The sequence below is a fragment of the Athene noctua genome, chromosome 10, assembly GCF_965140245.1.
Source record: "Athene noctua chromosome 10, bAthNoc1.hap1.1, whole genome shotgun sequence".
Lineage (NCBI taxonomy): Eukaryota > Metazoa > Chordata > Aves > Strigiformes > Strigidae > Athene > Athene noctua.
In genome coordinates this window covers 14788498-14810697 of record NC_134046.1, presented here as the reverse complement: position 1 = coordinate 14810697, position 22200 = coordinate 14788498, and the positions used below count along the sequence as shown (strand labels likewise).

The window sequence follows — 22200 nt, the reverse complement described above, 5'->3', positions numbered from 1 at the left end:
ATGAAGCAGAACCAGGCAAGTGTTCAGCTAGATGGAGTCTGCCATTACTAGCTGTGTTCAGTACAGCACTGAAAGCAGGGGTACAGTGGTACTGGGAGAGGAGGGGCTGGGGAGTGGCCCTGCAGAAGGGATCTGGGGGCACTGGTTGCCAGCAGGCTCACCACGAGCCAGCAGTGTGCCCTGGCAGCCAAGAGGGCAAACTGCATCTGGGGTGCCTCACACACAGCGTAACCGGCCAGTCAAAAGAGGCGACTATCCCGCTGTATTCAGCGTTGGTGCAGCCTCACCTGGAGTGCTGTGTGCAGTTCTGGGCCCCACAATTTAAGAACATGTTCAGGTACTGGAATGCATCCAGGTGAGGACAACAAAGCTGGTGAAAGGGCTGGAAGGAATGTCCTTGAGGAGCAGCTGAGGACTTTGGGCTTGTCTAGTTTGGAGAAAAGGAGGCTGAGGGGTGACCTCTCCTGAGGAGGCGAGGGAGGTGCTGAGCTCTTCACCCAGGTACCCAGTGATAGGACATGTGGGAATGGTTCAAAGCTGCACCAGGGAAGGTTCAGACTGGACATTAGGAAACATTTCCTTACTGAGAGGGTGGTCAAACACTGGAACAGGCTTGCTAGAGACGTGGTTGGTGCCCCAAGCCTGTCAGTGTTGGAGAGACACTTTGTGCAGTGCCCTTAACAACATGCTTTAACTTTTGGTCAGCTCTGAACTGGTCAGGCAGTTGGACTAGATGATGGTTGTAGGTCCCGTCCAACTGAAATTGTCTATTCTATTCAAAAGGGCATCCATTACAATAAGCTGGAAGATAAAAAGAACTAGAAGAGGGAATGCTAGAAAAAGATACAAAAAGTCCTGCAGCTGTGCCATGAGCTCAAAACCACACCAGTTTATGCATTCTTGCTCAAGCACACCCATGTCCCAGCAACCTCCCTAGAACCTGTACCTATATTTTCCTTCCAGTCTCTTCAGGAGTATCTTCCCTTTGCCACAAAATATGTTTCACAGACAGTATCAGGGCAAGATTCAGCTGATCTCTCTTATATGTTCTTGGCAAAACAAAATCCAAATCTTAAAAGTATAAAGGAAATCTAGATAACTCACAGCTATAGCTGCCAAAAGGTAGGCAAGATGAATCCTACCAAAACACCAACCACTAAAAGACCAAGTACAGATGGTGATAGAGCTGTGTTAATGCAGGCACAAGCAATTTGTGTTTCCCTGAAAAAATATAATTTGCAAATTTTATTCATACCTTCTATACAAACTCCATTTAAATAACATCTGAAAGTCTCTCTGTAAATACTTTGCCTATGTTAAACCTATTGCTGATACAGCACCAGATTCAGTAATTCTGTCAGACCACAATGCTCATTCTGGTCACACTTTTATTTCATTAAAAAGACTACATAATTTCTCTAACATGGTATTCAGAAGGACTGATATTTTTCTTCTTCATTTAGTTGATCATTTTTTAACATGCAGTCATAAATGAATATTAAGCTATATTTATATATTACACAGATAAATTAATATTATAAACACTGTTTATTCATGTACACTATTCCTTTTCTGTAAAATATAAAACTAGAGACCCACTGGCAATAGTATTTGTTTTTCTAAAGCTTTATTAGTTTGCCAAAGACAAGATGATTGTAGCCTACCTCCCTAAACTGCATTTTCCTTCTCTGATCCGAATTTTCCATTTTTCTGTTATAGACCGCTGTTAAATAGTGGGTATTCTTTACTCAGATACTCTTTCCTTTTTGTCTGTAAACAGACCTTGTTTTATATGAAATACATGGCACGTTAGAACTACTAAAACAATCTACTAAGACAATACTAAGACACTGCACATCAAGAGGAAAAAAGGAGGAAACCTTAACACATACAGAATCACTTAATAGTCTTGCACATGGGCAGAGTTGTTCTGAATTTCCCACATATGTTAATTATTCAAAGTATTTTTTCTTCCATATGTTATTGCTTAAAAGAAAAAAAGTGAACAATTTCCCTGAGGTCAGCAGATTCTCTGTACTTCAGGAAAGGATGCTGTATTCAAATTACATCTTGTATATGAATTTAAATAGGAGCAAACAGATGCTAGCAAGTCACAGTAAGATATTATTATAGTTTGAATTAAACCTTAAAGAAAGTTAGTTTTAACAACCATATTTCATTCAAGGTAACTAGAGATCAGCTTTAATTTCTAGAAACTGAGTGAATTCATACAAGAGACCATTTTCTTAGCTCCCAGATGCACAAGTATGCTTTAAGACAGTTTGGTCCATATTTCCAAAGGATTTGGCATATTTGTATAGACAGATTTGTATTGACGATGTCCAACTTCATACACATTTGCGATCTTCACCGGAATAATCTGAGACTTACTGGAACAATTAGCCAAATTCTGAGAAGCTGTTCAGGTAAATAAAGAGTAATTGTATTGCAACACTACACAGGAAGTCTGAGACCATTCCAGAATGCAAGGAAAAAAAAAAAGAATGCAGCATAACCAGCGGTTTATACATTTTTCCAGTAGAGCACTTGCAGGCCTTGTTTAATAACAAATAGCAAAAGAATATCAAAACATAGCCTTAAGATAAATGACATTACACTACTCCAAATAATACCAATAGCAGACAGTGTCTTGTCCATAACAATCATATGACAGATTAATAATGGATTAAGAACAGTCACTTTATAATGAAGCCTGAATCCAGATGGAGCACTGACCGCCTCTGTGATACAGCAATATTAAAGTCATGCATAATTCAAACATACTGTATACATCTTACTGGGCAAGCTGAAGGCCTTTCATACTATGAACAATGCAACAGACCAGAATTTATAGAAACAAAAAGATCTAGATACAATATATATTTTAATTATCTCAACTCTGATAAATTAATGTAGAAGTAATCCTCTCTAAGCTTTTCAAAGCTAGCTCGCCATACTTTAGCAACCAGATATTATTGAGTTTATAATTAACTTTAATTAGGTCAAAGAATATTTCAGTTATATTGACTCTCAAATACATAACAAGTGATCACTCAGCACTAAAAGCAATCAAAATTAATGAACTCTGATCTAGTGTATGCAAATATAGCTTAAGTCTGGGTAACTTTTTGTTTGTATTTTATATTGCAGCATATTTTATTAACTTGCAAGTAGACAGATGAGCAGTAAGACTTCTCCAGTTTAGAATGCCCTAACAGATGACCATTTAGAAAAGTTTTATTTTCAGTACTAACTGTTCTATATAAGCAAAATAAATAACTCTTGAGGCTTTGCATATGGAATTTGACCTTCTTTATGAAAGTGTTTTACTTCAGTTCATCATGTATTTGTTTTGTTCCTTCCCTACAATATAAAAAGAAAAAAAAAAAAGCAACTTCCATGAGTTTACAACAAATTCTGCATTCAACTGATTGCAGAGAAGAACTGCACACCATCGCCCTGTTTCTTCTTCTGAACTGGATTTTGCTTAAATAAGTATAATTTTATTCTGAAAAGTTCAAGTTTTGTATTAGGTTTTACCAGCTTTTTGCTCTGGCTATCTCCAGAGTTACTTATGATTTTATAGAATTGAGATTCACGAGGCACACAGTATCATCTATCACTATTACAGGATTTCAACTACTTTGTAGTTACCCCTTTTGGAATAGCCATCAAAAATACATTGCTTTTAATGACCTTGCTGAGTGCTCTACATAAAAATCTCCAGGTAAGTATCCACACTTTGCTTAGTGTGATATACTACCTCTATTTAACAGCTCAAAATTCCCAAAGAGCACTTGTATTACAGAAACTAAATTAATACCCTGTTTCCAAGAAAGGTGCAGAACATAGCTGAGGAACTGGCTACCTGACCCTAACAGAGGAGCACAAACCCTTACACTGCTCCAGCACTCCAACAGATTCAGAAGAAGGTTGCACAGACTGAAGACCCACCTTTCAAAGCCTGGGTATCAGAAAAGAACAGAAGTGGCAGCAGCAACAAGGATTGAAAGCACAGGCTGAAAAAATCAGGAAGAAGCTCACAATTTACATAAGGAGAGACAGTGTCTGCAAAAAGAGAAATACAGAGTACTGTAGAGCTCTAGGGGGGTTAAATACAAAAAAGTACTTGGCCTTCTATCATCTTTAAAGCTCTCTCAGCTTCTCTGTCCCAATTCGCCAAGCTTTAAAGGGACATTTATAAAATCTAAAGTTCATGTAAGCCACGTTAATTATATAATGTCTGTAAATCAATGTGCTTATGGCAAATCTAGACATATCACCATTTTAAGAGCACAAGCGTGAAGCACACTACAGGCTGAGTTTGCTGCACAGACTGAACACAAGTTAAGCCTTCTGGTGGAGGCCAGCATAAATAAGAGCATGTTAGATAATACGTACATTTTCCTTTAAATCAGACTTCAGACATTAGTGGCCTTGTATGTTCATGCACTCAGCCCTCAGAGTCTGCTGGCCACATCTGTCACAAGTTATCACAAACTATCTGACATTAAGGGGATTTACAAATCCACTTCTTTAAACTGGCAATAAAATGAGCCAAGACCAACCAGTCAGTTTAACAAGCCAGTTTATCAACTCCTGAAGCATCAATACCAGTCCAGATCACTAAACAAATACAAAGATTAGGTTACCAGTCCTTGTCCTGAGTCAGCAAAGCTCCAACCAGCATTTCCTGTGAAAGGAAATTCTCTTTATGACTGATTCCCTGAACAAGACAGGTGTGTCTAGCAATGGTCATCATCAAAAAAAAAAAAAAAAAAAAAACCACAACAACAAAAACCCTGTTTTTATAAAAATATTGTAGACAGATGATGTAAATTGGCAGGAGACCCATATGTATGTTGCTTTCCACGGTATGAAGCAATCCAGTCTTTAAAGAGTTAATACCCTCTTTCTTTGCCATCCCCCACCCTCTCCTGGACAAAGGTGGTGAACATATGCATTTATACAAACTGCAAAATTTAGAGTAAAAGATGGCCAGATCTTTCCACTGGCAAGGATAAAAAAAAAAGAGGGACTTTCCCGAGGTGATGCTGGTGAAGCCAGAACAGAGTGACCAGGAGGCGACTGCCAGCGCGTCCTTACAGCAGCAGCTGAGGGAGCTGGCAGAACTGAACTGGAGGCACTCACCTCATTGTGCTGCACAGGGAAGTCGAATATGCTGATTTGTTAAATACATACACTATTTAATAATAATAAAAAAAAAAATTATTACAGTCTGAGATACATATTATCTGTAAAAAATTAGTAATGTAGAATTATCCCAGTTAAAATCTAAATTCATAATAAAGAACACATGCATTCAAATTTTTACACTGTTAGCCATTGCCATGGAAAATGCTTTCATTGAGGATATACATATAAGCAATTTGGCACATCTTTACAAAGACATAAGAGAGTTGCTAGAAAAAAGAACCTGAACATTTAGTTATTTACATCATGCTACAATCCAAAGGCTGCAGCTAAGTGCAGAGCCCTCACTATGTCATTTCAAAACTGTCATTGCTTGGAAGGTAAAAAGGTAGTGGATTGGGCTAAAGTCATCTTGGAATGGCTATGACTCAGGCTAAGGATGGATCTCTGAGCCCAGTACCGTGTTTCCAGCAATGGTAAGAAACAGCTGTCCAGGGAAGTACATGAAAGCAGAGCAAACACCTAGTGATACACACATAGTTTACTCTCCCAGACTCCAGAAGTATGCAGGCTCAAGGATTTCTTCAGATGGATGGTTTCACTCAGTCTAATAACCCCTGATGGGTTTTTTCTTTCATGAATTTGTCCAATCTGCTTTTTGAACTCCTGTAAACCTCCAGTATCCAGAACACCGTGCCAGAATTCTGCCACTCCATGCCAGTGAAGTAGCATCCCTTTTGGTTTGATATGAATCTATGAAGAGTTTCGTTTTGTGCCCTTAATGACAAGAGAACAAATAACCTTACACTGATTGTATTTCATAGAACTCATTACCCACCTTTTTTTTCCTCCAGTATATCCAATTTCAGTTTATATAAGTTTCAGTATATTTGACTGTTTCTTATACAGGAACTGTTCCAAACTTTTGATTAGTCTAGAGACTTCTCTTTCCACACCCCACGCCTACCCCCCACTTTTGTGGGCCTTGTATACAAACAGTGGAGAGCAACACAGTACGGAAAGATGATCTTGCATAACACCACCACAGTTGGTTTCTGCGAGGTATGAACTGATTCTTTTTTACGTTTGCCTTCTTTTTGAAAACCCAAGATGACAGAAGACACATCTCTCCCCAGTATAAATAACATCTTCCAGCATGTCTCCCTTTTCTTATGCTTTTTAAGCACACACAGAGAACAAAATGCTTCTACAGAGAAGTATTCTGCCACAGACTGCTGGATTCCAACTGCCCCTTTCACATGACAACACTCCACAGTGCAGCTAGAGGACTCTAGTTTTCTAATGGCATGAGACCCTTGGAACTTAAGGAGCAGGTGTTCAATCTACATGCCTACCCACACTGTTTTATCCATCAGCAAAATATGATGTGAAAGAAAAAAAAAAAATTGTCATATCCAGAAGGATCACAATGGTGATAGCCCTCCTTTACCAGGATGATTTCAACTGGCAGGAACATGAGTCATTAGAAAATGCATAATTCTTCCTGTCCAACTTGTTCTAATGTCAACAGCACCAAGTTTTGATGGGCACACTTGAACCATTACCTAAAGCTAAAAAAACTGAGGGTGTTGTTCTGAGGTCACATGCCAGGCTGATTTTCCAAACCAAAGGCACTTTTCCTCTCAAGTCACCCTGACAGTTTAAGCCCTCTATCACAGCCAGAGGCAAACTAGCCTTAACACCAATTACTATCAGTGGTGAGAGCACAGTATCACATGCTGAACAGGGCAAAGTAAGTTTCAAAGACACAAGATGTAGTATATTCTGTCTGGCTGTACAGCATGAGATAATGGGTACTTTCTGGTAACAGAAAGAAGTGGTGACAAGGCTTGAGGCTACCTCAAGCACAATAGATAAATCAACTAGCATATATGTAAATTGTTCATTTAAATAATCTGACCATTCTTCAAGATATGCTGCATACCATACCCATTATATCCTCACAGGATATTCCCCACCCTGCTGTCCTGAGCAATTCTGAAGTCCTGTAACAAAAGATTCAAGCTTCTTCATCCATTCCTTTCTTGCTCCTTTTCACCCTACAATTTTCTAAGAATACAGACTTTGGTATGCATTTAAATTTAAGTAGTGAAGTTACTCATTGAAGGTAGCAGGAATTACTTTTCTTACAGCCCTTCACACATTTTATTGATAAGATCGCTCTAAAGTAGGGATTTACAAAAATCCAAATTTTGTCATTGTCTCATAGATCAGCATAGAAAATTTAGTTAACTGCTTTATCTTTTCTCCAATTCATGTTTATATTCGCTTGTCTTGCCAATAATAATAGTTATGCAGAAAAGCAGTATCAAGGAAGAAATAACATTTTATAAATTTTAAGTAGCATTTAACAGCTGGAAATTAAGGACATTCTATTGCTTATCAGTAAACCATGAACCTCACTTTGCCCTGTGCTTCCTGTCCTTATTTCTGTGGGCCAAATTCAGCTAGATTGTCCTCCTCTAAGAATTCACCTATTAACAGGAACTGTACCTTTCAAGCGTATTTAAATCTTTAGTTAGTAGCCAAAACAGAAGTTATACTTATCCAAGTATTTCTACAGCAGCATAAGAGCTTCTACACAAAAGAATTTTACATAATTGTCTTAATTATACAAGAATAAAATACATACTCTTTGCAGAACCAAGAAAATAGTTAAAACCAGCATTTTCCATCCCAGATCAGAGTCAGGCATCTAAAAAGCTACCAATTTGTCCAGAATAAATAGTCAACAATTTTGACGTTTCACTGAAGAATAACAATCCTTTTAAAACTCCTTTAAAAGGAACAATAATTCCTTTGAAGTTGGGCCCAATGTAAGGCCTAATGCAATTAACTAACATTAAAGTATTAACTAACAGACAAGGTTAGGCTACTGTGGGTTTATGACCTCCAAAACAGTGCTGGATTCTACCCAGCCCACTTGAAGTGCCTACAAGAGCTTGCAGTCATCCAGGCAGATGAACCCTTAAATGTAATTGCTTCTTCAAAGAACAGGTATACTTCAAAACCAAAATTAAAATCTGATCATTAATCACAGCAGTAGGTTTGACACATGCTAATAAATAAAAAACTTAAATAAAGCAGATTTTATTCTCTATATTTTAACTTCTTTCTGTACTACATGAGAGGTCTACAGAAAGGGAAAACTGGCTCAACAGCTGACCAAACAAACACTGAACAGAAGGAATGGTAAATTTTCCTACATCTATTTTAGTTCCATGGATTTGAAATGATAAATGCAAGTGTACCCTTATGTCACAACTTTACATGAAAAACAACTCACATGCAGTTTACTGCATAACTACACTTGGTAATACTTTGATTCAACATTCACCAAAATCAACACAGTTTAGTGATAGCTATTTTTAAAGGAAGAAGACATCACTGTAATAATTTTTCTTTTAATAATAAAACAAGTTGGTATTTCACCTTTACTTTCAGAAACAAAAATATCACATCACAAACAGTCTATCTGTAAGAAAAGTATACACATTATTGTGCAGTTTTTATAAAACACGTTTTCTGATGTCTTCACATCTGAAACATGATAGAGTAGCATAGCTGTGATAGGCGTATCACTTCAGCAGTGACACATGTAGGTCTCACAACTGTATTACTATCACAGTACATAGTTTCACACCGCCAGCATTAACCACCGACATAACTGAAATAAAATTTCTCATACAACCATGCAAGTTGATAAAAGATGTGATTTTAAGTCCTGCATTCACAATGTGCTTTTATCATAATTGTTTCCTAATAATAGATTCACTGCTTTACAATAAACTGTCATTCTTTTTATTTTTTCTCTTTAAAAGTTTTACTACAGAAAAATGAAAAGCAGTAATAAATCTAATTTAATTTTTAAGCAATAAGCAGAACAAGTTATTCATGCTATGCATAAAAACAATACAGCTGAAAAGATGAGCAGGTTTGTTTCAGAGTACCCATAACAGCCATATTTTAGTTCAAGGGGGTGGGGAGGGAAGACAAAAAGGAAAATTAAATTACTCACACTTGTATCCAGGCTGCAGATACTGACTGTGTCTTCATCTTGAGTACTTTGTTTTCGTTTTTTCTATAAAACAAATTGAAAATAAATGCTCAGTTTAGATTAATAGTACCAACTACCACTAGCTTCACCCTGAAACAGGATATATATGTGTATATATATAGGTAATTATTTTCTCTCATCACCATGCATGTGAACATAAACTCTGTTTTCACAAGTTGAAAAGTTACATATTAGCACATTAGTAAAATAAATGCCGTTACTTTTCCTGCTAAAGAGTTAGGTTCACTTCAATTAAGAAACTTTTTTCTAACTACAAGAACAAGCAATTACTGAATATTGTAAATTGTGCTCTGGCACTTGATAAAAACTTTTGACATTAATGAGTCTGTCAGGAAAAGAAACTTGTATTTTGTGTCATAAGCCTGTACTTAGATTTTTCAAAACACGCATTCAACAATCACGTACTATTCCCAGACAGTCAATATCACATAGCAAGGATAGCAGGTGAAATGTACTGCAGAAATTAAATTAACATATATTTGTATTTCAATATCCATGCCAGTGATTGCATTCTGCTCTATATTCAGGTTTTGGTTTTGAAAATGGCAAACCCTCCCTCATGTAATTTCGCAGGTTGACCACAAGATTAATCTTCATGTCCTTCAAATAAGAAGTATGAAACTTCATTTAACAGAGTTCTACATTTTCTACCAGGCCAGGAAGACTTACAAAACAAGAAAAGTCACAGAATACATGATCCTTATTTATCCAGCGGTGTTGTCTGTCACCTAGAGATAAGCATTCATGCATAATAATACCTGGGATTTAGTTTCCAGTCTACAGAAGTCAAAGATGAGCAATTTAAAGACCAAAAAAACCCCACACAGATGCCCTACAGGGCTCCTATCTTAGGAGATGACAAAAGTTCAGCTAAAAGGCAGAAGCTGCATGTTTGCGTGTATTTTTTAGTTTGGGTTTGGGTTTTTTTAACGTGATACGCAAAAACTCTCTCTCCCCTCCCTTGCACCCATGCTCCTAGCTCTTCTGAAACCTGAAGGTTTTATTCCATCAAGCCAGTATAACAACCACTGCATCTACTAGGTCAAGCATACGGTTTCTGAGAACCGTTTCCTTAACAAACAAAGGTAAGGATAAAATCCAGAAGTTTTTATTTCATGCTGTTTTAAAATTAAACTGTAGGTGTTGAAACTTTTTGTATTTACTCACTAGTTTTCAGCAGATCTTTGACTTGTGTAATGATTTAAATACAATTTTGCTATTTTTTAGGACATAACTTGTCTCATTTTTTTCTGACAACGGTAATTTTGAAGTCATGGACAGCTGTGTTTTACCACCATTATTACTCAGAAACAGAAACTGGATCATGAGTTCTCTCGTCACATTACACAATGCAAAGCGTTTTATGAAAAGTAATTCTCAGACTATGCACAATTAAATTCCTATTACCATTAAAGTACAGATTTTTAGCAACAAGTTAAAGGACAGAATAGAACACAGTAATTTCTGGAGCAGACTTATCTGAAATAATACCATGTGTATTTGTTTATCCTGTAGTGTTATTTTATAAGGTTGCTCCCTCCCCCCCCCCCCCCAAACTAATGAGAATTATTATTCTAGGGTTAGTCAATGTGAATTCATTATGAAAAACACAAAACAGGCATTAGATATGTAAAGACAGTACTTTGACCAGAGGGTAACATTTCCTGAGATCCTAGTGAATATGTTGCAGACTATTCTTCAAACCTAATTAGACTTCTGTATATACAAATGCATGCAACCTTTATTTTACCTCAAAAAAATTAAATATTGATTCTACTTAAGTCAACAGCGAGTCTTTACTTTGCAAACAAGAAATTACAAAACTAAAAGGTACCAAACCTCCCACTCAGTGGACACAGGTTAAAGCAAAATGAAGGGTGTTGAGATTTCTACAAGAGAAGGGTAAATTAAAATGATTTATGGATCTGGTATACCTGAATCTATACTAACTGATGATTCTGGTTTATGGATGGACAGGATGCAAATGTATTCACAGCTTGAGTTAGTGTTGGCTTATGTCTGACACTATTAGTTATGGAAGTATAGAAAAGGTATAAACTTAAGCCTCAGTCTGCAAAATATTAGACTAAAAGTTAATTCCAAAAGAATCAATATAGTAATACAACATCACTCAAAAAAAAAAAAAAAAAAAAGAAGAAAGAAATAAAAAAGGTAAAATAGGTGCTTGATTAGAGTATGTGTTCACAATACTCTATGGGCAGATCACATTAAAAAAATAAAAATGTCTCTCTAAAATAAATACTATGTATTTTGAAACTAAACCAAATGTTTTCTATAATGGAATAGGCGCAACTTCATTGTTAACAGAGCGTTACAAATGACCACACACATCAAACACATAGCTTCCCTGTTAACTGATTAAAGACTGACTGGTGGTCACACGGCTACAGATTAACACAAAATGTGGCATTTCCAACACAGGCCGACTCTAATGAAAGTGGATTGAGACTAAATTACATAATATGAAGTACAAGTGTACCATCAAGGCTACAGGATTAAAGTGAACTCGAACGAGACAGGACATCCTCTTACTGTAGAAGGAAAGTTACACAGCAACTATGTGTGGGCTTCTATCTATTACATTCAAAGTGGGTATATGGGTCCAAACCACAGAGATATAGACAAAGCAGTGTCCATGAGGTCAAGCGCCCAAGGCAAGGCTATTCAGGTAAAGCACAGCACAAAAAGTAGTTCATAAATACCAACATGCTCGTATATTAGAGACAAGGCCTTTGGTTATATAGCTAAATCTCAGTACACTCATGAGGAACAACTCAGTATCAGCTGTAACGTACACAGCAAAAGGGTGAAAACACAGGTAAATCCTAAGAAAAGCAAATACATAGCCTGTAGGCTTTAGGCTATAAATACATAGCTGTAAATAATAAGCCTGGGACAGCCTCCACAAAGCAGATCCCTTGCTCTATCTTATACTTTGTTGTGCTAATCAAAGATCACTCCTCACTTTATTTTAGCTCTTCTACTTACTGAAAAGTAACACACACACGCGCACAAAATCTACCTAACAACCTCTATACTATACTACTCTTGTTATCTGGAAGTTTGCAAGTATCATACTGCTTATGTTCTCTGTAAGTCTGTCTCAGCAGCTATGCAAGACAAGCCATTTCATACAGAAATTACTACATATCATCAACCACTGCAAGATTAGTGTTTTAAAATTTCTAACAATTTCAAGGGCTATTATCATTGTATAAATGTGTGTGTAGGAGAAACACCATGGGGAAAAAAAAAAAAATCCAATAATTGAGCTACCAGATAAATTTCTTTGCCCATAATAAGTGGATTAGAAGCAAAGATTGCAGTGAATATTGTGCAGGGAGCATAAGGTGCTCATTAAATTAATCACTGCTCTTTGTGAGCTTCTTTTACCCAAAGGAGTTACAGACGCTGTCGTGGTTGCCATAGGACAACACAGCTGATGCCTGAATCTCCCGTGTTCCAGAAAATTACCCCTTAAACGTCACTCTTCATTTTATGTTTTAAACCACACAACACATCAAGTAATATAAACTTTACTCCATTTTGATCTCAGCACTTTTGTGTGTATTCCTTTCACCTGCAAGTACAGTGCAATAGCTTTAGGACAAACTCAGAAGAGTTACGTGTAATGTGTATGCTTTGCACACAATCATAGTGGGATAAGCATCACTGCAAAGCCAAGTGACAACTGGCTAAGTTCTATTTGAGAATAAAATGAATTTATAGCCCAGATACTGAAATCAGTTAAGCAGCATATTAATGAAAAAGTTTCATTTTCAGAGAGAATTTAAGTAAGCAGCACTCTGAGAGGTTCAAATATCTACTGCACATATTGTTAGAATGACAAAAACTTATCAGACAAAACTGTATCATATTGTATTATAGTATATTTTTCATACCAGCTTATATTGTGACACAGGACTGTGTTAAGCCAAAAAACACAGTGTGTGAATCTTTATTCAGCATGACACGTGCACTGGCCCAGGCATAGCATTAGTGAGAAAGGACTGATTTCTTAATTCCATTTTATTACCTTGCACAGAAAGTATCCCTAGTTCTTCTTAATATTTCGCACAATTATTTATGGCTGTAGCAATCACCAGTTTTAATACAGTCTCATACCTTTTTTTTTAGGACTGTATGGCTTGAAGAAGCATGTGCAACAGGGAAAATTAATGCCTATGCTGAATGTGCTATATTAAGATGACAGTCCATGAGTATACCCATGCAGAGATCTTACAGAAAAATGCAGAACCACAAACATGACAAGGGATAGAAAAGTTGAGGCCCTTACAGATACCTAAGCATGCCTGAGTTATGTACGCAAGTTCTGTTCCTTACATGTGTAACACAATCACATTCTAAGATACTGCATATGCATGTTGTTTTAATGGAACCATATCCAGTTAGAGACGGTATCAGTTTTTGTTTTAATTAAAATCCTGTAAGAAGCCCCAACATATAACAAAAACTACGAAGCAGGGATAAGTTGTGAGACACATGACCATTAACGTGCCTTATATTTGTTCTCAGGAAGCACATTAAAGCTATTAATGTGAATATTTCTGTAATTTTAAACTGAACTATCCAATTAGAACCCATCTCTATTTTAAATTTGGACTAATAACATTAAAAATAATCCTATTAAAAGGTAGTATGCTATCCTTATACTAGACATGATCACTCATCATCTCCAGCATACATTAATTACATACATAATGCCATACTGCAGCATTGTATGAAATAGGTTAAATATAAAATACTGTGATTATATCAGCCTATGAGCAATGGAAATGCCATCTGCTATCTCACTGCAGAGTATTTCTTTATAAGAATTTGAATGTACTCAAAACAAACTAAATTGATAAATGTTATGACGCTGTTTGCCTTGCTGGAAAAAAAGGACAGCTTGCAATGCATCAGTAATTCCCCTTTTCTGCACAATATTTGTAGACCTTAAAAAAGGTGTACATGTCTGCATGAAAAAAAGCATATCAATAACATATCTATTCTGAATACAGATGTGTCTATGTTTTCTGACTGACCACACAGATGCATTACATGCATCTGAATAAGGACCTCTAGACTGAAAAATGTTTTCTATCACGCTTGGGGTTTGTCTTTTGAAATACATACACCCCCACAAAACAAAACCAAACTAACGAACCAACACCCCTAACTCCCCAGAGCATGATGACTGGATGTAAAACAGGTTTGAAACTTGATCCATGTTTGAGACACCGTTCCCCTAAAAGGCTGTGATTACATCCACCGTTATAGAGACAGAACACTTCTGGTCTTCACACTGAGGGAAGAGTTATTCTCAATAATTATCTCACAGGAGATGAGAAAGTAAGATAACCAATTATATATTAAAGCAATGATTTAATTAAAGGAATTAGACATTGTTATAGGAAGGCTGAATTAATATCCTCTCTCCATCACTGGGTTTTAGTTATCAATACCAGAGATTTATATTTTACCACCTGGGAGATGAAAATCAAACATGCACAAAAATAGCTTAATAAAAAAACCCATCCTGTGACAGGAAAGGAAATGCTTTTCAGAAGAATCGCTGACTTTTGCTAAATCATCTATCCATTCTAATTGCTTAGAAATGTATCTGCACACAGACTGGCATCAAAATAAATAATAGTTCAAGAAGCTGTATTTGCATAGGCACATAAAATCCTTAAACTTTCTAAGTAATATACTAATTTCAAAACAAAACACAACACAACTTTTAAGCCCTTTTTTCATACAGAAATCTATTTAACAGATGAGGATCCATTCATTCTACCAAAACAGACTTTATTCACCCACCCCCAAAACAAAAAGTCCAAAATAAAGGAAAACTAAAACCCATTTAATCATTCTGTATGTCAAATTGTTTTCATATGAAAATATCTAAAAAACTTAAGTCTTTCCAGAACATACATATGGGCACACTTCAACACTGCTAATTGGAAGAACGCAACTTTGTAAAAAATGCAGTTCTACTATATGATTTAAATAAACGTAAGTAGAGGTGCATATATATACACACTTATATAAAAATATATGTGTATAAATAAATATGTATATATAAATATATACATGTATATATGGTGTATATTTTTTCCTCTTTTTTTAAAAAAAAACAAGGCAAACATACCACAACATGTTCTACTATGGTTCCTTTGACTGTCCTATTAAGATTTTGAGGGAGTAAAATACACAATGAACTAAAAAATATTTGGGTAAACACTGTTAGGTCTAAGTTAAGGAAACAGTTTTCCATACCAGCAATAATTCAAAGTTTCTTTAAAAGGATTGCTAGGTGGCAAAATGCAAGTTAACACACTTTTTCTGAAGTTCAGTAATGAAAGCATTTCTGAACTCTCAATCCCAATTCTCAGAACATCACCATACACTGTATTTAAAAGGAAAATATGTAAAAAGGCATGAATGTAAACATATTTTATGCCTGGTCCGTATGTGATTTCCTAATCAATTGCCTGTTTTTATGAAAGTTGAATATATATATATATATATATATATATAAGTTGAATCAAAACATAAATCCTCCTAAACTAAAAAAACCCTAAATTTGCAGTTATACAGAAGAGGGAAAACCATTTAGCCAACAAAATTTTTTATCACTTTTACTGATGAGGAAAATGCCGGAAGGGATTCACTGTTCTGGGTTTTATGATCCTCTCCACTTTATGGTATACTACTATCAAGGACAACACAAATCTCTATCAGACTGAGTTAAAAACCAAAACCAACCAAAGTAAAACAGTCAGAAAAGATCAAGTATAGTCAAAAATAAAATCCAAAAGGAATTCATGTTGAATGGGGGGAGAAAACACACCAAATACTTAATGAAAAGTCAAACATTATAGGCCAGGAAAGGTTCAAGCCAAACTCCAAAGGGCCAACACTGTCTTCATGAAAAGCAGATCTACTACATGATTTCTTGTAGTTTAAAAAAGCAATCAGTATCTCCTCAGCCAGCTGAGAGCTCTCTCAAACTACAAGGAACCTTCCTATCAAAAGCCTGATGATAGCCTTCTGCACTAGGAATCACAGCCAGTGTTTAAGCAGCTGGGAATAAGGCAGGAACACATCATCACTTTCACATGAGTTTCTATGTGCACTGTTTTTATACAACATTCCTTCAAAAAACATCCGGTTAAGTTTATAAATTCTCTTGATATGTAAATAATTTTTATCAGCAAAATTCGCATCTATATATATTCAAATATACTACTGATTCTAAGCACCCTTCTAAGTTTTAAATACCTACCATGTACAGAAGCTAGTAAGTTCAAAAGAATATTCAGACACAATTCTCATCTTTTTTCCTTTGTAGTTTGTCAGTACTTCAACACCCATATGTAAACACATTGATCTGTCTCCTAAAAAGCCCTGAAAAATCCATCTTGCCAAGACCAAATCTATTCCTTTAATTACCCAGAACCTCTACCTGCTGTTGCTTCTGTGTTATAAGATCTGTTTCACATTTTCACAGTTTCCATTTGCAATCGCATTCCAATGTTATCAAAGGTATCAAGCTGCCAGTTAGTTGTATCACAGAGTATGGAGGATCCACAACCAGGACAAAGTCCACTGATGAGGCACAAATCATACAAAACAGATGTGAAAAGTGAGGTAGGATGAAAGAAATAATGACAAACTGGACTGGGAGGGATGTATTTAAATTCTCTGGACCAATTAAGAATTCCAGAAGTTTCACAGGTCCAGAAAACAAAAAAGTTAAAATATTTCACATTAGAAGGTAAGCATATGGATCTTCCTAATACAACGGGAGGGAATTCTCACTAAATGCTTCAACATTTTTCTCACCTGCTGTTATCAGTTAACAAAATATGCCTTAGATCCATCTTAAATTGTGTATAAAATTACAAGGCAAAAGATTAATAACCTTCTATCTTAAGGTTAGTTGAATAATCACTAATTTAACATTTCCTGCCACAGATGGTGGGATATAACATCACATTGCAGGCTTCAGAAGTGAACTAGAAGAGGCAGTGGTGGTGTCACAATACTGAGCTTCAAGCCAGAACACTCATGATACTGAAACAAGAATAAGCCTCATGTAGGATTAACTATTTTCCACCTTATCATGTTACTGTTGCACTGTCATTCAAGTGTCTAAGATAAAATAAAGGTACAGATGCCAAACAAACCTAACTTTGGCCTGGCTGATCCAATGCACAGTTCTAGAAAGAAGTCTGTATAGAGGGAGGCCATGTCATATTAATCACATAAGCATCTCTGCAATAACCAGCCAGAAACCTTTGAATTTCCTGTTGAATATGGTGTTCCTCGTAAGTTTGGTTCAGAGATAACCAATTAGTTTCACAAACAAGTGACAATTCATTCCCTGGTTTAAGGTCATTCACAGGAAGAAATTAATCTCGTCATCTTTTCAGGCCAGCCCTCTTTTCACTTTACCAGAGTCTACCACCTGCACACCAGTACCATTATTCCTCCCTGCTCATCTTTCACTTCCATGGCCGTACTACCTACACTTCTAAGAGCCTGAAGCCATGAGAAGACAACAGCATCTTAAAGCAGGTTTCCCAGAGCACAGTGCCTTTTTTTTTTTTTTTTTTGGCTGAATGATGCATTTTTGCTGAATTATTTTGGGACCATAACTTCAGAATACTGAATTCTAATACAAAATTTTGAACAGGAACAGAACTTGTTACACTGTATTCCAATATAATAGTTCTTTATATGATGTTGACAAAAATAACTTGCTTAAGCTCTAAAGAGAGCCAAAAATTCCTTAGTTTTATAATAAAACTGGCTTCCATGTATATTTCCGCTGCCCTCTACTGTTCAGAATACCAAAGATGTTACAGGTTTCTTTTCCTCAAGAGTGACACGAAAATCTAAACAAAAGCTTTATTCCTTTTGGAGGGAGAAACAGTTAAAGATAACCTGACTGCACAGTTTGCACAAGTCTGGTACAAAGCTCTGCCGGTTCTGTTTCCCACCCAGCACACGTTCAGCTGGCAGGCTCTTTGTACATTGGTGTTAGTAACAGAAGTTGCTTGTTCTTAATGTCCCAAGCAAAATAAACACATGAAAAAAGACTCTACTCTGTTACACCACAGCAGAAAACTCTGAAATGGAGGTGAGGTCATCTATGACACTTAAGACTTTGCCACTGGAAGTATCTAAGCACTTCTGAGAAGTCACTCACATCTCTGCCAGACAAAATGGCAGCTCCCTTTTGCCTTTCTCTGAACACAGAGAGTAAGCTTTATTTCTGCAGTGGTTATTGTGATGGATTTGAGATTTTCCGGTCAATGTAACATAAAATGAACACTGAAGTGAACAATGAAATGAAAGTTATATTCAATGTGTTTAACATTCACAACAGGAAATGGGTGTGCATGTACGGGATGCTGTAAGGACAAGGATCAGCAGAGCTTTGTTTGAGGACTGGTATTTATTCTATCTTTATTTAACCTTCTTCCTTCCCCTTTTCAGAAGACGGGGAAGACTATCAGTCACTGGAATCTGGCAGACAGCTAAACATGCTGAAGCTTTTTCACAGTTTACTATAAAGTCTGAATCAAATTCAGATAAGTTACATACTTTTATTTCTTTCTCTGTAGGAGTTCTTTGTTGTATGAGTGAACAGTAGTCTCTATCTGATCTTTTCTCATAACTGCAAGACTGCTACATAAATTATGCTTTTGATTAACACACTATTTAAGGATTCTAAATTCAGCTGGCATATAAATAAAAACTAAGATGCAATCTAAAAAAGCCCTTACATTTCTGTTCTTCTTACAAACACATTTCAGCTGGGATCTGTCAGATCCAGTTCTTTGTGCCCTTAGGTAATATCATCAGTCAACATGCAAACAACCCCTGGATTCCTTTGCCTTTGGCAGCTGACATGATGAAGCTGTGGTTCCTAGCCTTGTATGTTTGTGTTGAGGCAGTTTATTATAGGTCTAGTTGTAAAAGCAAGAATAATCAAAGTCAGGCTATTTTAATGCTCTAAATCTACCCTTCAAGGTTTTGTGCAGTGGAAGGCATGGGAGCTTCCTCTCACTGGACAACAATGACCTATACTTGCTGCAGCTGAGCATTTAATCACAGCTGTCAACCACCTCTTCTGGTTCCAAAACTGCTACATCTGTGTAGGTAAGAAGGTAAGCCTTTTTCTTGAAGCAAAAATCACAATGAAATTTTCTCACTTGAAAAGCATCTTCCTTCCAATGACACTTTATTGTTGTTTTTATTATATTATTTATTTTTAAGGTTTGGGGGTTTTACTATTTGTTTTTAAGAGTATCAGGAATCCAAGGGAGTTTCTCATTGTAAAAAAGAGCTTGGATTGCTGATGCTGTGGCACAACACTGGAATCACACAGAGCAGAATGAAACAATTTCCAGAAACTGGTCTGGAGGTCTCCACTTGGCATTCAATTGGCTTACACTTGCATTAATTGCAATAATCCCTTGTTATTCTAATACTCTACTGCTAGTCTGCTTTCCCCCAGTCTCCTGCATTTCACATCATTATGCTGCTGTACCTTTAAAACCACAGTCAGGTTCCTGAATATGGCTTTTGATCTAAGGGCCTCAAGTGCTGCTCTTCAGCATCACACAGAATAGTAAAATGGCTGCATGCAAAATGGATTCTTCTGCAGATAAGAACAATACTACTTTTACAAAAAAACCTGCTGCTATATCTGGTTTTGGTTCTATATATATAAACACACACACACAAACACTTTAGCTCTATTTCTCAGGAAACAGGGCTTATGGGATATTGGTCAATATACCCATGACTTCTGATTCTTGAATTATTTTATTTTTGTAAAACTTGTTGCCTACTTTCAACCAAAATTGACAAAGAGATGAAGACCTCAATCATTTTGGACAAAGCGTATAGAATAGGAGACAGTTTGCTCTCACAAGATTTCGAAGTGAGCTCGGCAATATTAGTAGACACTTAAGAATCTGTGATTTTACTTCACAAACATGCACCTCCCTGGTGTTGCATGAACACTATGACATTTATTAGATTTCTTCTGCTATAAATTTTCCAGTGAAGGATATCTAAAATACACACCCACAGCAAATATGCACATTAAGTACATCCAAAAAGACCACACCAATTTAACAGTATGGCAGTCAGTAATCAGCCTTTTGCAATTTTGATTTACCTTTCTTAAACATGATTTAACTCAGAATTGCATAAAGCATTTAAGAAAACATCTTAAAAACGTTCTGTTCAATGAATTTATCACAGAACATCTCTCTCACTATTGAAAATTGTCACAGGGGGCATAAAAAAAAATATCCCAATTAACAATCTAGACTTAAGCTTCAGTCTACTTAAGCTATATTCTCCCAGCAAATCCAAGAGCATACAGGCCCTTGAACATACACCTGACTTGCTTGCTTCACACTACAGGCCCCCATCTTTATCATGTTTCTAAGAACTTCAAAGTATGGTTTTATCCAACATATATGCAAATATTTTGAAATAACTTTGCTTCTTAAATAAAGTGCTCTAGATTTCCAACAAGTGGACAGATGCGATAAAATGGGACTAGAGCTGCAAAGTTAGAGATCAGACTTGTGTACCTGTGACCCTAATGTGCTGCTGTGCTACTCTTATTCTCTTATTATTAACAGCCCAAAACCCAAATCACACACAAATCATTAAGAACAATCAACTATTAAATGCTAACCACTGCAACATGTGAAACAGGTCAAATTGAACAATGCAGCTCTTTCTAAATTACACTGAAAAGTTTGAAATGACAGATTTTATAACATAATTGTATACTCTGTTACACTGCTTAATTAACATCATAACCAGGAAGTGTTTCCCCAAAAAATATTTAACCTAGACCTCCCTTGCTATGAAGTAAGCCCCCTTATTCCAGTGCTGCCCTTGGTGCTTGTTCTCTGTATTTGCCAACTTTGTAACTGTTCCCACACAGAGACAAATGTATAATTGTATCTCACATCAAGTTTATTTTCCTACACACAACATCCGCTTCAACTTTTAAACTTTCTTCATAGGCTGTATTTTCCACAGTTATTATCAATCTTCTACTTTTCTGTTCACATCTTTCCAAACTGCAATGTCTAAAACTGCACCGTTCTCCAGGTGCCATCACATACACATGCTGCAGAGCAGAATCATTATGCACTGTAAATACACTGTAAATAGAATCTGTTACAGCTTTCACTTTGACAGTGGAGTTGTGCATATAGCTATAAGTGTTCTCATTTAAATCTAGCATCAGCCAAAATTTTCATTTTTACACCAGGAGACAAAGATTTTTACACATGCATGATAAAAAAGCAAAATCAAAACCATAAAACCACCATCCTGCAGCAATAAACTACCAATACATAGAGAAAAATAAATCATCACCCATCCCATTGGGAATAGCCAAGTATGTTATCTAAACTTTTAACAAACTTCTTTCCTCACAGAAGGAAACATTTCTGCTAAGCAACATTTTGGTTTCATTAATACCCAGTTTTAAATTCTGGCATGCCTGCAAACAGTATCTGTGCAATTTCACTTTACTGCAATGCCACACATGCCAACAAAAAGTAACACGATCCCAAAGTTACACTTACCTGATGGTGCACAAAAAAGCAACACCACACCATGAGGTACTTCGTATTATACTCGGATTTTAGGAGGTTTCTTAATATTCAGCGTGACAGTGAAAAGTCTTTGCTCCAAAGGAGTCCCTATGTCTCTCCTTCACTTTTCGGCAGGAACTCCTCCCCATGCAGCCACACAGTTTGCTCTCGCTTCCTGTCATGTAGCGTACTACAAGTGTCATAAGCTGAGTGGTATGTATTGTGTCTATCTCTGTTGTGGTTTTTCCTCACAGATTGCTTAGAATAATATTT

General features: G+C 36.4%; 1 protein-coding gene across 2 annotated transcripts in view; it reads right to left on the bottom strand.

Annotated features, from left to right (window-relative positions):
* Window positions 1–22200, bottom strand: part of ARHGEF3 (Rho guanine nucleotide exchange factor 3) — a 132475-nt gene that overhangs the window by 54039 nt on the left and 56236 nt on the right. For both annotated transcript variants that reach the window (XM_074914396.1, XM_074914397.1), the window contains one exon: window positions 9194–9256. In XM_074914396.1, coding sequence (XP_074770497.1) covers window positions 9194–9256 — 63 coding nt within the window. The remainder of the gene's footprint in view (window positions 1–9193; window positions 9257–22200) is intronic.